This window comes from Myodes glareolus, chromosome 6 (assembly GCF_982192425.1).
Source record: "Myodes glareolus chromosome 6, mMyoGla1.1, whole genome shotgun sequence".
NCBI classification, from domain to species: Eukaryota; Metazoa; Chordata; class Mammalia; order Rodentia; family Cricetidae; genus Myodes; species Myodes glareolus.
This window is the reverse complement of record NC_142031.1, coordinates 24990912-25006632: the sequence shown is the minus strand read 5'-3', so window position 1 is coordinate 25006632 and position 15721 is coordinate 24990912. Positions and strand designations below refer to the sequence as shown.

Here is a 15721-nt window from a genome sequence, read left to right as displayed (position 1 = left end):
CCCTGTATTGAAAACCACAGGGGGGGATGAAGGGATGGAGGGGAGGAGAGAGAGAGCAAGAGAGAGCAAGAGAGCGAGAGTGCATAGGGACACCACTAATGCCATGTACGGATCGATGTAAACATTCCGCCACATTTCCATCCCCCAGTCTTTTCTGTGTGCATGCAGTTCCCTATGGGGCGAGACTGTAGGACAGTAACCGTCTGTGTCCTCATTCTGCTCTTTTTATTTTTGGTGGTGCCAGGAGCCGAACCCACGGCCAGCCTCATGCTGGGTACATGTAGGCAAGTACTTTACCAATGAACCGTATACACCCAACCTCTATATTCTGATGTTTTAATTACATTATTAGTTATGATTACAGAACATTTCCATCCCCGTTGTCAGATGTTTATGGGTCTCTGGTGTTTCATTATTAGCAAAACGTTGCTGAATAAAGCACCTTGCAGTTGAGTTTCTATAAATTTTCCTCATTTATAAATTTCCTCACATATAAATTTCCTCATGTATTCGCTTTGAATATATTTTCATAAGATGAAAATTACTAGGTTAAAATTATGGATTTTTCTAATACTTTTCATATGAGGTGCAAAATAGCCTTCCAGAGAGGTCCTATAATATCTACATGGAAATGTTTATGGCCTAATAAATACATTGTGGTTTTCCTTATTATTTATTTATATTTCTGGCCCTGGGGACTGAACCCAAGGCCTTATGTATACACTAAGCAAACAATACCCTAAGTCCAATAACTTCTTACTGGGCACTAAAACAAGTGGAGCCTCTGACTTTAAGATTCAAATTTTAATATCTGTCAAAGTGAGTAGTAATATATTATTAATTTGTCTCATAGATCTGTGAAAGAATAGCATGTATTAAAGTTGCTTTCTGGCATGGTATTTTCGTCATTGTCTTCTGGTGGAGCTGTCCCAGTTAGGTTTTCTGTTGCTATGATAAAGACCACGACCAAAGCAACTTGAGAATGAAAGGGTCTATTTGGCTTATATACCCTGGGGTCAGTCCAATGAGGGAAGCCAAGGCAGGACTTAAGGCCGGAACCCGGAGGAAGGAACTGAAGTAGAGGCCGTGGAGGATGCTGCTTCCTGCCTTGCTCCCCATGGCTGGCTAAACCTTGCTTTCTCAGACACCCAGGATTACCTGCCCAAAGGAGGCACCACCCATCGTGGACTGGCCCGACCCTCATCCATAATTGTTGAAGAAAAATGCCCCCCAGGCTTGCTGGCCTACAGGACAACCTGGGAGGGGCATTTTTTCAGCTCACGTTTCCTATTCTCAGATAACTCTAGCTCAGGTCGCGTTGACAACTAACCAACTCAGGCAGGAGTTCCAAAGCTCCGTGACAATTTACTCTCTCAGTCCCTTCCCCGACTTGACCAGACGCTTGCCCTATCACTCCACACACTATTGAAACAAGGTATCTATCTCACTGGACCTGGAGCTCACCACCTGGGCGAGACACGCGAACCAGTGAGCCCGTGGACCCTTGGGTCTCTGCCTTTGTCTGCATTGGGGTGACCAATGCTTGCTGTTGCTTCTTTTATGTGGGTGTGCTGGGGAACCAAACTCAGAGCCTCGTGTTTGTATGGCACGCCCCCAACCCTATGTCCCCATGCCCGAGGCTCTTCCTTTTTGATAGCAGCCCTCACATGACCAGTGGATTTGCTACTTTTCAGGATATTTAATTCACAGGTCAAATCTTGATGAGAAGTTTGCTGTGTAAGCAACTGAAGCGTCTAGGAAATTAGTTTCAGCTTTGTGTTTACGAGACTCTCCAGGCTTCTTAAAGAAGCAAAGGAGTTAATGAGGGGTTGTGCGGGGTGAGTCAGTTTTCACCACACCCACGCCATCTTAGAACTCCTGGCTGTCTGGTACCAAGAATGGCAAACAGGTGCTAGCGGGAGGGGCACGCTGGCTCACACTCCCAGCAGCCCCTGCTGGCCCTGCAAACAAGTCTAGCTTCAGCTGCTTCTGCCATCATTACCAGGCAGATGAGGAAGTTGTGCTCTGAAAAGTATTCATTAAGGGTTGAGAATGTACCAGTGGTACAGAACCTGAAGCCCTGAGTTCGATTCTTAGCAGGCACGTACGCATGTACGCATGCACGCACGCATTCATTCAATTTTTGTCTTTGAATGAGGAACCATGAGCGACAGCAATTACTGTATACAGGAATCTAAGGAGGAAGAAGTATTCACCCTGGGGAATAGCTGCAGTTGGCCTCAGGTCCCACAACTCAGTGCTGTGGAGAAGAGGCTATTCCCATGAGAACAGGTGACCAAATGTGAGAATCTGCCCATTTCTTACAGGGAAAAGTATTGTGTGTGAGAAACATGTAGATTATGAGAATTTATGGTGGGTTAGTTAGTGAGAAATGTCTTCCACAGACTCGTGTGTTTTGGGGGGCATTGGTAGGAGAGGCTATGGAACCTTCAGGAAGCAGAGCCTGGCTGGAGGAAGGACGTCCCTTAGGGCAGGCTTGGAGGCTTTATAGCCTGCCCTTACTATTCTGTTCACTGTTCACTCTGATTCCTGTGTTCAGATGCAATGTGACCAGCCAGCTTCTTGCTCCTTTGGCCTGCTCCCATGCCTTCCCTCCTCTGGAATTATAAACCGAAATAAACTATGTCTTCCTTAAGTGGTTTTTGGCATGATATTTACACAGCAACAGAAAGCAAATGATAGCATGCAACTTTTGCCATGGCAGGCACGGGACAGATCTTGGAGGAAAGAAATGGAAATCATAAAGGCAATTGAGAGCTCAGATGATGGAGTGTAGACCAGTTAGAGACATAGACAGGTCTTTTATGTCTGTGACTGCTACACAGACAAACTGTATATACAACTGCTATACAAAGGCCCTAAAGTTTGCAATATCAAACACTGGAATAAATCATGTGAGGTTATTGCTAATACACATTTTCCTTTATTTTGTATTTTCTATGTTTGGGTATTTTGCACAAATGTGCATGTATGCATCTGTGTACTACATGTATGCAAGCACTCATGGAGGCCAGAAGAGTTCCTTGAACTGGAGTCCCAGGTGGTTGTGAGCTGTCATGTGGGTGCTGGGAACGGAACTGGGGTCCCTTGAAAGAGCAGTCAGTTCTCTTAACTGCTTATCCCGTATCTCCAACCCTAACCTTTGGGTAGAAGGATATTTGAGATGGAGGTCAGGGGTGATGTTTCCTCTCTACACTCTGTTCACTAGAACAGGTCAATTCCTTAAAATGTTGGGGCTTTAATACTACTTTTATACTACACAGGCTTTGAATAAAAGCAGTGCTGAATCATTGCTCCAGAATTTTCATTCGTGTTTGGGGCCAGCATGAACTTATTACTGTATCTAGAAAGTAAACACATCAAGCTTGTACACCATGAGAAAGAAGGGGCCCCAGAAGGGCAGAGGGCCATTTTGGTTGGGAACGCTATGCCTACGAGGAGAGAAGTGTGGTGCTGCACCCCAAGGCCAGGCCCTGTCTTCACTATGGTACCCTACCTTGATGAAAGAGTACAAAGACTTCCCATAGAGCCTCTTGAAGTTTGCCCGGATGTCCAGCATGTCAATCTCTGCTCGAGAAACCATCACTCTGATGAGGGTGCTGTCATCAGTGCCTAAGCCCTGAGGAAGGGAGCAAGATCTTATATCAGGTGGTCCAGCAAGGCAAGACAAGGCAATAGTGATTCTGCTACAGTATCTTTGCTTGATGACCTGGGAGGCCCGAGAAACATCCTCATGCCTTAACTTGGGATGCAAGGCTTGACACAACCTACCTTTCCAACACTCTGTGTCTTGACCTGAAGACATCGCTTTGCCTTTTCAAAGACAGGCTCTACGCTGTTCAGCCACCTGTACTGTCTACTCTCTGCCTCCCCGACCCTCTGCCAAGCTTCCCTCAAGGTTCTTCTTCAACAGAACAAGCTGGTTTGGTTTTGCTTTTTTTCCCCTTCCTTCCACTCTTTCTTCTCTCTCTCTCTCTCTCTCTCTCTCTCTCTCTCTCTCTCTCTCTCTCTCTCTCTCTCTAAGACAAGGCCTTGCTATATAGTCCAGTCTGGCCCCAAACTGCAATCCTCCTTTTTCAGCCTCCCAGGAGCCGGAACTTCAGGTGTGTGCCAGCACACCTAGCTCCAGTTTCCTTATATGTTCTTTTCAAATCCTCCCTCAAGAATACTGAAAAACAACACTCTGTCCATTGTATTTGTTTAAAAGTGGGATGCTGAACTGTGTCTAAATGCCATCTTATCGTTAGTGTCTTCTACACACTTGCTTTTTCTTTGAGGAGAGACAGTCTTTAAGAGCAAAGACTCCCCACCAGATACGATGGCATAGGCCTGTGATGGCAGCACTAGGAAGGCTGGGGCAAGACGATCAGAAGTTCAAGGCCATCCTCAGCTACGTAGAGAATTCTAGGACAGCCTGGGCTACGTGAGAACTTTATCTCAAAAGAACAACAAAACCCAAGCATTCAGGTTCCGGTTTCCTGTTGCCCTTGGGGCCTCTGGCAGGGCTGCCTGCACAGGGTCTAACACAGGCCTGGGAACTTGGCTCTGAAGCTAGACTTTGTCTACTGGGGCATTCCTGCTTCTGTGAACAGAGTAAACACACCGTGTATACACTATACGCCTCCACTTTGTGAAACAGGATAGTTTGTGCCCTACTCCTGTTATGGGAATAAATGCATCCATACATGCAAAGCCCTGGGAGCAGGGCTCCACACATCACAAACTCAGAGAGAGAAGCACTCGGTATAGTGCAGCAGTATTCAGTGAGGGGTGGCATCGAGCTGGATACTCCAGGGTAGAATTCGGGTGGCCAGCCTAAGAAGGTAAACAAACAATACGCCACAGTCTCTCAAACAGTAAAAGCGAAATCGTTTACCTTCATGGATTTATAAAGTCTTTCAGCAAAATATGCAGGTTTGTTCCTCATGCACTTCACTGTGGAGGAAAGGAGCAAAAAGAAGTGAGCACAGGCCGCTCCCCTGCCCCGTGCCCCTGCCCGCTCCCCTGCCCACTCCCCTGCCCACTCCAGCGCCCACTCTCAGGAGGGCTTTCCCTTCTCTTAATAAATTAACTCTGTTTCCATAAAAACAGAATGAAAAGATCACAGAAACAAAGTCCAAGAACAAAGAGAACTGACAGTTATTCTCTGTTTCTACAAAGTCCCAAGGACTATTTCCTGATTGCTTCGCTAGACCCATTTGAGCCAGGCAGCGCTGGGTGAACAGGGTCTGCGCTCCGGGCCCCGCTTCCAGATGGACAGGGTCCTCAGCTTCTCAGGTTTCTGGAGAAGTCATTAATGATGGAATCAAAGCAAGGGTGGCTCGCAGTTCCAAAATGATTATTACATCTGCCGTATGAAATAGTTCTTAGGGAGTTGGAGAGATGGTTCAGGGGTTAAGAGTACTTGTTCTCGCAGAGGACGAGGGTTCAATTTCCAGAACTCACATGATTGCTTACAACTGCCTGTAACTTCAGTTTCAAAGGCTCTGATGAACTCTTGTGACCTCTGAGGGTCACAAGGCATGCACTTGGTACACAGATACATACGTATGAGAAACACCCATACAATAAAAAAGCTTAAAAAATCAACTTTAAAGTCAATTGACTTGCCAGATGCAGCTAGCATGGTGTTATCTTTCTCTTATAATGAAATAGAAAACTATCAAGGACGAAGCCATAAGACCCCTGGCACAACAGCAGTCAGAGTCAGGCCACACAGAATAGTTGCTTTTTTCAGTCAGGTTCTCATATAGCCCAGGCTGGCCTTGAACTCATTATGCAGCTGAGGATGATCTCGAACTACTGATCCTCAGGGCTCCCTCTACCTCCCAAGTGCTGGAATTACAGGTGTGCACCGTGTCGAGCTTTGCAAGGATTTCTTTTTTTAAAGCTGTAGAACAGTCAGATGGGATCATTCATGTCTATGATTCTGGCACTTCTAGCCAAGATAGGAGATTGCTACTAGTTCAAGACCAGCCTTGGCTACTGAATGAGCAAAAGAAAAATCTGGGGCTAGAGAGATGGCTCAGTGGTTAAGAGCACTGACTGTTCTTGCAGAGGACCCAAGTTTGGTTCTCAGCACTCATGTGATGGTTCACAACACTCTGTAACTCCTGCTTCAGGGGATCCAGCTTCCTTTTCTGGGCTCCACAGGCATTGCATACATGTGGTGCACAGACATACATGCAACCAAAATACTTGTGCACAGAAAATTATTAAAAAAAAAACCATCAGTTCTGGAGAATCATCTTGGTGTGGTGGCTCATGACTGTGGGTCAGGTATTTGGAGATTGATGTGAGAAAATCACATTAATCCGGGAGTGCCAGACCAGCCTGGCCAACTTACTGAGAATCCATTTTCTGAGATTCGAGAACGTACCCTCAGTGTTGGATACTAAGAAAGAACACTAACAGAATTAGTTCTGGGGCTCACCAGCTTACCTATAGCCAGCAGGGCATCTTCAAAGCTCCCCGATGTCTCAGATTTAATACTCTGCTCAATGTCCTTCTGTGAGATCCTTTTGTATTCATCAAACACTACAAGCAATAACAAGGGAGTGTGATTTAGAAAACGGGGCTGCTGTGATGACTGATCTGCCGAGCGCACTTGCCCCCAAGCCTGATGACCTGAATTGACCCCTGGAATCCATATGCTGGAAGAAGAGGACTGACTTGGGCAAACTGTCCTTCGATCTCCACGTGTTATCTGTGGCGTTTGCAAACCCACACACATAACACAAACAACATACGCTCTAAATAAATAAACACATAAATTAGTGTAATAAAAATTTAAATACAGGGAACTAAAGTTTATGGAGAGAATGAACACATTTTAACAAGCTTACGCTACTTAGGTTTTTTTTTTTGGCATATTTCATGAGGAAACCAATGACTACTGTGTGTGAGGACCCAGGCAGGGTGTAGTCTGGTGGACTGGGCCATCCAGGAGGAAGAGTGCTGAGCTCCCCGGAGAACATTAGGCACTAAGAGAATCTGTGGGTACATTTGTTTTCTTCTTGTGTTGGCAGATGGGGTCTGGTAGCTCACCCCTGTAGTCCCGGTACTTGGCAGGTGAAGGAAGGATTGGCAGTTCCTCAGTCACACCCTGAGTTCAAGGCCAGCCTAGACTATGCGAGTCTCTGTCATTATGAAATGTCAGCCTTTGATGTCAACTGTGTACTCCTCTCCCATTTAGCTCATCAGGATGAGAACAATTCAGCCTCCTCAAAACTGAGTCACATCTGGGAACAGCCGGTTGCATTTTTAAATAATTATTTTTGCATAATTTTTTCTTGCTTTTTGCCCAGGATTTTTGAATGCAATGGATATGTTTTCCTCTCTTCTTATGGAGACGTCTTAGGACAGATATCTGTTTTATTTATCTCCTTAGTGGCTTTTGCTGGCATCCCGTCTTGTCCCCTCCATCCATGTGATTCTCATAGGTTATCAATTAAGGGATAGCAATGTTCGGCAACTCACATCATAACCTTGGCCCAGCAGGGTCGCTCAGAGTGACCTACCCTCCAAGAAGATGGTTTTATTTTCAGTTGTGTGTGGTTAGGCATGGTGGTGGCACACCTTTAATCCCAGCACTTGAGAGGCAGAGGCAGGAGGATCTCTGTGAGTTCAAGGTCGGTGTGGACTACGTAGTGAGTTCCCGGCTAACCAGGGCTACACAGTGAGACTCTATCTCAAAACAAATTGTATGGAGTGTGGTACAGTATGTTCTAGTGTGTGTGTATGCACGAGGCAGCCAGAAGCAGATGTCAGGTGTCTTCTTATTTTTAATTTATTCTAATTAATTAATTTGGGCCGTGTTCGCCACTGCTTATGCCTGTACTCAAGCATACAAAGGTCACAGGAGGATGTTGGGCATCTTCCTTCCTCACCCAGTGTCTTACTGCTTTTAAGACAGGTACACTCACTGAACTGGGAGTTGACCCTTCCAGCCAGGCTGACTGGCCAGTGAACTCCTGGGATCTACCTGCCTCTGTCTTCCAATGCTGGCTTTTTTATGTGAGAGTATGGGATTCTAGCTCGGGCCCTCCTGCTTGCCCAGCAAGCACTTCCCCAGCCCACCACCTTGTTTTGTTTTGTTTTTGAGACAGTCCTCACTGCACCTGGAGCTCACAATTAGCCAGACTGGCTGGACGGCAAGCTTCGGGGATCACCTGTTCCCATCTTTTATGCCTAGGATTCCTGGTGCATTCTGGAACCAGCTTTTTGTTTGTTCCCAGGGAGGTCTCCAGAAGCACCTTTATTTCTGTTCTCACAAAAGGGTTCAGATCTCCCTCCAATCTTGGGAGTCACTGGTACTGTTTGCCATCTTCCTGTTTGCCAGTGTATATGTCCAGAATCAAAGACACTGATTAGACCCCTGCTGTAAACTGGAGTGAATGCCCTGAGATAGAAAATTATTAACCAAACCTTAGCTCTGACCATCACTGTTGGTTGGTAACAAGATTTCAGTTTACACTGCCTAAATAGTACCTAAAATATTGTCTCTTGGGCGGGGTGGTGACAGTGTATGCCGTTAATCCCAGCACTGGGGAGGCAGAGGCAGAAAGATCTCTGTGAGTTCAAGCCTGGTCTACAGAGCGAGTCCTAGAACAGGCTGCAAAGATATCGAGAAACCCTGTCTTGAACCCCCGCTCCCAATATTGTCTCTTGGTAACTTATGAATAGGTAATTTTTTTATTATTGATTTTTATTGAGCTCTACATTTTTCTCTGCTAGCCTCCCTGATGAATAAGTAATTTTTAACTGCCCAGCTACAGACACAAATTCTTAGTAAATGCTTCCCAGGACCTGCAATTCTAGAAAAATGCCACAAGGGGGCGCTCACATTGTAAGCAGGCAAGGGGAGCCAATAAAAGAAAGCATAAGGCCCCCAAGTTTCATGCTGCTGTATATGATTTATGGACAGGAATAATTGCTTATTATTATTATTATCATTATTGCCACTGAGGAATATCTAGAATAATTACAACTTGTAAATGTGTCAAACTTTGCAGTTACACTGTGCTTTCAATTTAGCAATTCCATTCTCCTCAAATTCCCCACAAGCTTTGAAACTCCATGCCTATGACAGGGAGATGGTAGTTTTTAAAATTATGATGCCCATGAAGGTCTAAAGAGCTCATCTACAAGACGAATGGCCCTATTGAGTCCTTACTGCTGCTTATAAGAAGACTCAGCCTGGCAACAAATATCCTATAAAGGTTTAGTGTTCCCTTCCCCCCCCCCAAAGAAGTTAAAAGCACATTGCAAAGTTTAGAAATTACAAGAAGAAAATTAGGAACATCACACAAAGGAAATAAAAAGTGAAATTACCCGCGACTCATTTTACTCAATGTAACCTCTGAAGAAATCGATCAGTGATGTTAAACAGAAAAAATTATCAACTGACATTTGTTTAAACTGGTCCCTCAGGCAGTGAAGCTTGCTTTCTTACGTGAGTAAGGGAAACTAATGTCTTGGGGAAGCACCAGAGAAAGGACTAACAAAGGAATGCTGGTTTCCTGGGATAAAGAATGCTAAATTATTACGAACATGTTGTATATCTGTCAATTACTCAATTAATCTTTCAAAATTGCCCTTCATCCATATAATTTGATTCCCACATTTACAAGGTAAAAATCTAATAGTTGAGTTTGTTTTCTGTATCATGGTGGGGGAAAGGTCATCAAGACCTGGGGGAGCACTATGATCAAGACACATCATATACATGTTTGGAATTATCAAAGAATAAGTAAAAGATTTTTCTCAAAGGTTATCAGGGACTGGAAAGATGCCTCACTTGCTGCTCTTACAACAGACCTGGGTTCAGGTCCCTTCCCAGCACCCACTTTGTGGCTCACAATTGTCTGTAACTCCAGTTCCAGATAATCTAGCACCCTCTTCTGAGCTCCAAGGAGACAAGACATACACTTTGGTTCACAGACATACATTCAGTCAAAGCATTCATATACATGAAATAAAATATCCTTTAAGTGTTTAAGGTTATCTTCCATTCTAGCAGAACTGAGTGAGGTAGTGAGGCAGGTACCCACCATGCAGCAGATGGTTCCGATTCCGGGAGCAGAGGATGCTTAGGAACTTCACCTCGTCTGTCCCCCATTTCTTCTCTCCAGCCTCAAACAGGTCCTGGTGCCAAAAAAACATGAGTTTAAATACCAAAAAGGATGTGCCAGTACCTGGGAAAATAGTTCTAAAACGTCTAAGAGTTGAACTGACTTGGTTTTATTTTGTTAGTTGGAAAGGCAAACATGCTGTACACACACATACACACACACACACACACACACACACACACACACACTTGGTTTTTCAATCACTTTAACCTCATAATGGCACGAAACGACATCCATTCAGCAGAAATCAGGCTTCAAAGTTTGCACTTTGGTCTTTTCTCAAAACAGTCTATACAGGGACTTCATCAAAGTGTGAGCATCAAGCAGTGACCCATGCTCCTAGTTAGAGACACAGTCACAAGGGCAGCAAGCAACACATCTAGTGGACTTTGTGTCAAGCCTCCCAATGTAAATGCATTTTCAGCTTACACTAGGTTGGGATATAATACCATTGCAAGCCTGTTTCTGTATCCCTCTGTCCCTGTGATATGTATGTGTATGTGTGTTACTCCATCTTATTTGGTCTGAACTCAAGCAAGGAGCTTTCTCCAGTGCCTCAATTTCCTTACCTGTAAAATGGAGGTCAAAGTCCTAAGGTTGCTGTAAGGATTCAATTGTTTGCCTAAGAAAAACCTTGTGGAGGTGCTTGGTTCTTATCAAGGGTCCACTATTTATAAGCTACTATGTTACCTGTCCACAGGGACGAGTGGCAGGAAACATCAGGGTGTCAGGACAGACATCAGGGTGTCAGGACAGACATCAGGGTGTCAGGAAAGACATCAGGGTGTCAAGACAGACATCGGCGTGTCAGGACAGACATCAGGGTGTCATGACAGACATCAGTGTGTCAGGACAGACATCCATGTATCAGGACAGATATCTGTATGTCAGGACAGACATCGGCGTGTCAGGACAGACATCAGGGTGTCAGGACAGACACTGGTGTGCCAGGACAGACATCAGTGAATCAGTACAGACAACGGTGTGTCAGAATAGACAGCAGTGTGTCAGGACAGACATCAGTGGATCTGTACAGACAACGGTGTGCCAGGACAGACATTGGTGTGTAAGAACAGACAGTGTGTCAGGACAGACATCAGTACAGACAACGGTGTGTCAGAATAGACAGCAGTGTGTCAGGACAGACAATGGTGTGTCAGAATAGACAGACAGCAGGGTTTCTGGACAGAGCAGTGTGCTGGGAGCCAAGACGGCAGCCTTCCTTTGAGTCACACGGTGTTTGCAGGTCCTACCTCATGTTCTCTTCAGGGAAATGTGAAGAGCAGAGGCAGCTCCTTCCCCTCTGGATCATTCAGAAGACAGCTGAAATGGCTGGGGACTCAGCTCAAGCACTGAACACTTGCATAGCAATGGGCCAAGCCCTGGGGTCCATTCCCTAGCAACACACACACACACACACACACACACACACACACACACACACACACACACGGCAGTGGGGGAGAGGAGAAGGTTCTCTGGGATTCTCATGTGACTCCAGGGTGAGAAGGAAACCGAGAATTCAGGAGTATAGAGACAGTGCCCTAAGCCACCCCAAGTCCCAGGTACTCCTGAAAGAAACCTGCTAACCAGAGTTGAGTGAGGCCTGTCTTAGAGAAGAAGCTGCAAGAAGGAATTTGCAGTCTACTAACCTGAGCATCCTGCTTCACGAGTGCATCATCCAGGTAATTCCCTTCATCCCTGCCACCCTGTGGGTGAAACAGACAAAAGTAAGTACCCATGGCGATGCCAGGGTGCTCTTAGACAAGATGCAGTAAAACCTGGGTCTTCAGGTTAAGGGGTCAGGACTGCTGTCACCAGGGCTTGGACCTATGCCAGGCAGATGTTCTCAGTGGAGTGTGAGCCCCACTGTGACTTCTGGTGTTGCAAAGCTGGCTCTTCTAGTAGAAGGACAGTAACATCGTCCTACTTCCTCCTCCCTATTCCAACCACAGCGCGACCCAGCTGACTCAGCCTTCCTAACTAGCCAGTCTTCAGTAATCAAGAGAATACTGGACCAGAGGCGGAACTTGGGGAGCTCATGCAAGTCAGCACCAAATGTACCAGCTCCAGCATGGAGAGCCACGGGAACCCCTGAAGGAACACTAAGGAGTGACAGACTGGCACTGCACCCCAGTTTGGAAGGCTGTTCTTTTAAAAAAAGATTTTTAAAAAGTATGTATGTTGTGTGTTATATTTGTATGTGTATCATGTGTGTGCAGTGCCTGTGGAGGCCAGAAGAGGGCGACAGATCTCCTTCATCTGGAGTTACAGGTGGTTGTGAGCCATCCAATGTGGGTGTGGGGTTTAACTCAGGTCCTCTGTCTGCAAGAGCAAGAAGTACTCCCACCCTCTCCAGCCCTGCCACTGTATAAATGTCCAAAACACATGGAAGTTATCTCCCAATATCCTTGTAATCTGATGCACTTTGTAACAGAGGTAGCTGGCATCAACATGGAACATGTGAACAGTGAGTTAAGAAAAAGAAATGGTTGGGCAAGCATGACCAGCCAGGGGCTCTGAAGGAGAAATAAGATAAAAGGAACAGAAGCCCGAGAATGACACCTGGGAATACCCATGTTTAGGAGGCTAAAAGGATGAAGGGCAGGTAAAGGAGGGTGCACGTCTCAATTAACCCAGCACCGCTTTCAGAAGCTGGGACCGAAGAAGCCACGCACCGCTGTCAGGGACACCAGTACTCGCTGGAACATGAAGGATGTGTCAGAGCAGATGTCCTCTTCAAGGCTTCTTCCATATTCTACCAAGAAATTGGAAAGGGGTACATCAGGACAGAGACCTGCTGGTACTGTCATCCGCCAGCAAGCTCCGTTTCTCCAGGGCAGCCTGCTCACGGTCCGGTCCGACTCCGGCCAAAGTGCTACCCCATGTGAGGTTTTCAAAATCTGAACTCTGTGTGGTTCCAGCCCTTCCTGAGGGTCTATAAGCAGGTAATGGTTGCTGGGGGGAGGGGCGGCAATTCCTTTAGTGGTGTAACCATCATAAGGAATCCCTGCTCCTGTGGGTAACCCTTCACCCACGCTCCTGTAAGCAATTCTAATGAAGCTCACCAACTCGTAAAAATGGCAACAACAAAACAAACAATAAATACGGCCCAGAAGGAACTAGGGCTGCCTCTTTAAGATGATGGGGATCAAGAAGGCGGGACTGGAATCCTCCTTGGTTTTCTTCCGCCTGAGACTCTGCTCTGCATGTGTCTGAGTGGAAGGAAGCTTGTTGTGGGATATCACTTTAACTGTGTAAAGGTGTGTTACACAGTTTCTGCTGCCTTCGTAAACAACGTACGGATGTGTTGCTTTTGGTTTTGCTGCATCTGTTTGACTACGTAAAGATGAGTGGCATTTGTTTTCACCTTGCCTGCCTGTAGCACCTGATTGGTCTAATAAAAAACTGAATGGCCAATAACTAGGCAGTAGAGGGTTATGTGGGGTAGGGGAATGGCGGGCAGAGAGAATAAGTAGGCAGAGAAATCCAGAATGAGAGAGAAAAAGAGAATGAGAGAGAAAGAGAGGGAGATGCCCGGGGCCGGCCAGGCAGGCAGGTACCAGCCAGCAGACAGAGTAGGACACACAGAATGAAAGGTAGAAAGACCGAGGCAAAATGTCGATGAAGAGAGGCAAGTTAATTTAAATTAAAGAAAAAGCTAGACAGAAAGGAGCCCGAGCCAGGCCGAGCATTCATAACAAGTTGCCTTGTCATAACTTGGGAGCTGGTTGGTGACCTAGAAGATAAAGCCTGGTTCAGAAGCTATTGAAAGGTAACCAGTGTCACAGGACAGAGGTCCCCAGAGAGGTCCTAACAGATCTCTCTTTATAGCCACCAAAAGCCACTGTGGGGCAGATGCCAGGGTTAAGGGTTAACTCCAAACCCTATGTGGGACTGTGTGGGAGACATGGAGGTTCCCAGGCTCATAGATAAGCACTAGGGGGAACCAAGAGTGTTAAACACATAGGATTGCTCCTTCAAAGGAAGGGATGCACAATCTGTTATCCACCCAGGAGACTGGGAGCAGATGTGGTTAAGAGCCTGGTGACCTTTGCACTATCTGTGTGGATGAGATCAGACTCAATCCTCCCCAGACCCTTATGATGTGGGATCCCCTCTGTATGCTGTGAATACCATCGGTTAATAAAGAAACTGGCTTGGCCTGTGATAGAGCAAAAGAATAGAGCTGAGTGGGGAAAACTAAACTGAATGCTGGGAGAAGGAAGGCGGAATCAGGGAGAAGCCATGTAACCCCGCTGGAGACAGATGCCGAAATATTACCTGGTAAAACCATAGCCATGTGGTGGTACAAAGATGAATAGAAAAGGGTTAAATTAACATGTATGCATTAGCCAGAAACACACTGAAGCTATTGGCCAAACAGTACTGCAAATAATATGTTTTCTGTGTAATTATTTTGGGGCCGAGCAGCTGGGAACAAATAAGCGGCCTCCTACAACACCCTTATCATGAGCTTGTTAATCTATAGAACTTTATGGGAGGTGTCACATGTAATCAATCCACAGAACACATCTTTATAGAAGATGTCACATGTACTTTACAGAGTTTCAATGCCTTAAGTCTTATTGTGCACCAGGAAATTTTTCACTAAATTATACTGTGCTTAAATAGGTCTAAAATAAGCTACTCAGGGTCAAAGTTTGAAGCAACACTGGCTACTCAGTCATGTTGAACCAAATTGCCTTCTTGCCTCACCTTACTCTGCTGGCTCTTAGAGACGCTCCACAGGGCTGAGGTCAGGGTTGGGGGTGCTAACTTCAAATCTTGAGTGGGGCAGAGGTCTTGGTCAGGGGGCTAACTCCAGACTCCCAGGGTTTAGGTTTAGCCTCTGCACCCTGAGCAAGAGTCCCTACTACATGACTGTTTTCTCCACAGAAGTGATACATATTGAATATGGAAACCCAGGGAACACTAGTGCTGGGGCACAGTTCTGTGTTAGAGCCAAGGGCACTGGTCTATGAGAGACCCTGGCCTCCATCCCTAGTCCCTGGTGGGTGATACACATGGTAGAAAACTAAGGGAAAATAAGTAAAACAAAGGGGAGAAAACTCTACCATAATCTAAAGCTGAGAAACAATGGTCACCTGTCTTATTTTCAAGTCATAGGCAACCCATGCCAGGGCCTGGAGGATGCTACTTACGCTGCTGGTATGTCTGGTTGATGCGACGGATCTCCTCGGGGGTACGAGAAGCCAGGATCTCAATCAGGCAGCCCTCGTCTGTGCCAGCTCCCTAAATGTGAGGCCAGAGATGAGGATGGTATGAGCCAGTGGATCAAAGTAACGTGTAGCGGTTATGCACAGTTAAACAAATAGAATGATGCAATTAAATCTACAAATTAAAAACTGAGTCCCACACTCAGAAAGACTGCAGGTATGAAGCTTCAGGATGTAATTCCAACCCCCGGGGTCCAGAAGCAGGGCCCGTTAACTTTTAACTGGCCTGCCCAAGCCCGGGGTGCTCACCATAATCATTATCATTTTTTAATTACAATCGCCCAGTTGTCAAGAAGGAAAAAATCCATCTCTCATTCTCTGCTCTCC

General features: G+C 45.9%; 1 protein-coding gene across 1 annotated transcript in view; it reads right to left on the bottom strand.

Moving 5' to 3' along the window:
* Anxa4 (annexin A4) overlaps positions 1 to 15721 on the bottom strand; it is a 52127-nt gene that overhangs the window by 1555 nt on the left and 34851 nt on the right. Inside the window, exons 6-12 of the mRNA XM_048416517.3 lie at positions 15320 to 15410; positions 12833 to 12912; positions 11807 to 11863; positions 10074 to 10167; positions 6463 to 6558; positions 4898 to 4956; positions 3518 to 3640 (exon numbers count right to left, since the gene is read on the bottom strand). Of these exons, the coding sequence (XP_048272474.1) occupies positions 3518 to 3640; positions 4898 to 4956; positions 6463 to 6558; positions 10074 to 10167; positions 11807 to 11863; positions 12833 to 12912; positions 15320 to 15410 (600 nt within the window). The remainder of the gene's footprint in view (positions 1 to 3517; positions 3641 to 4897; positions 4957 to 6462; positions 6559 to 10073; positions 10168 to 11806; positions 11864 to 12832; positions 12913 to 15319; positions 15411 to 15721) is intronic.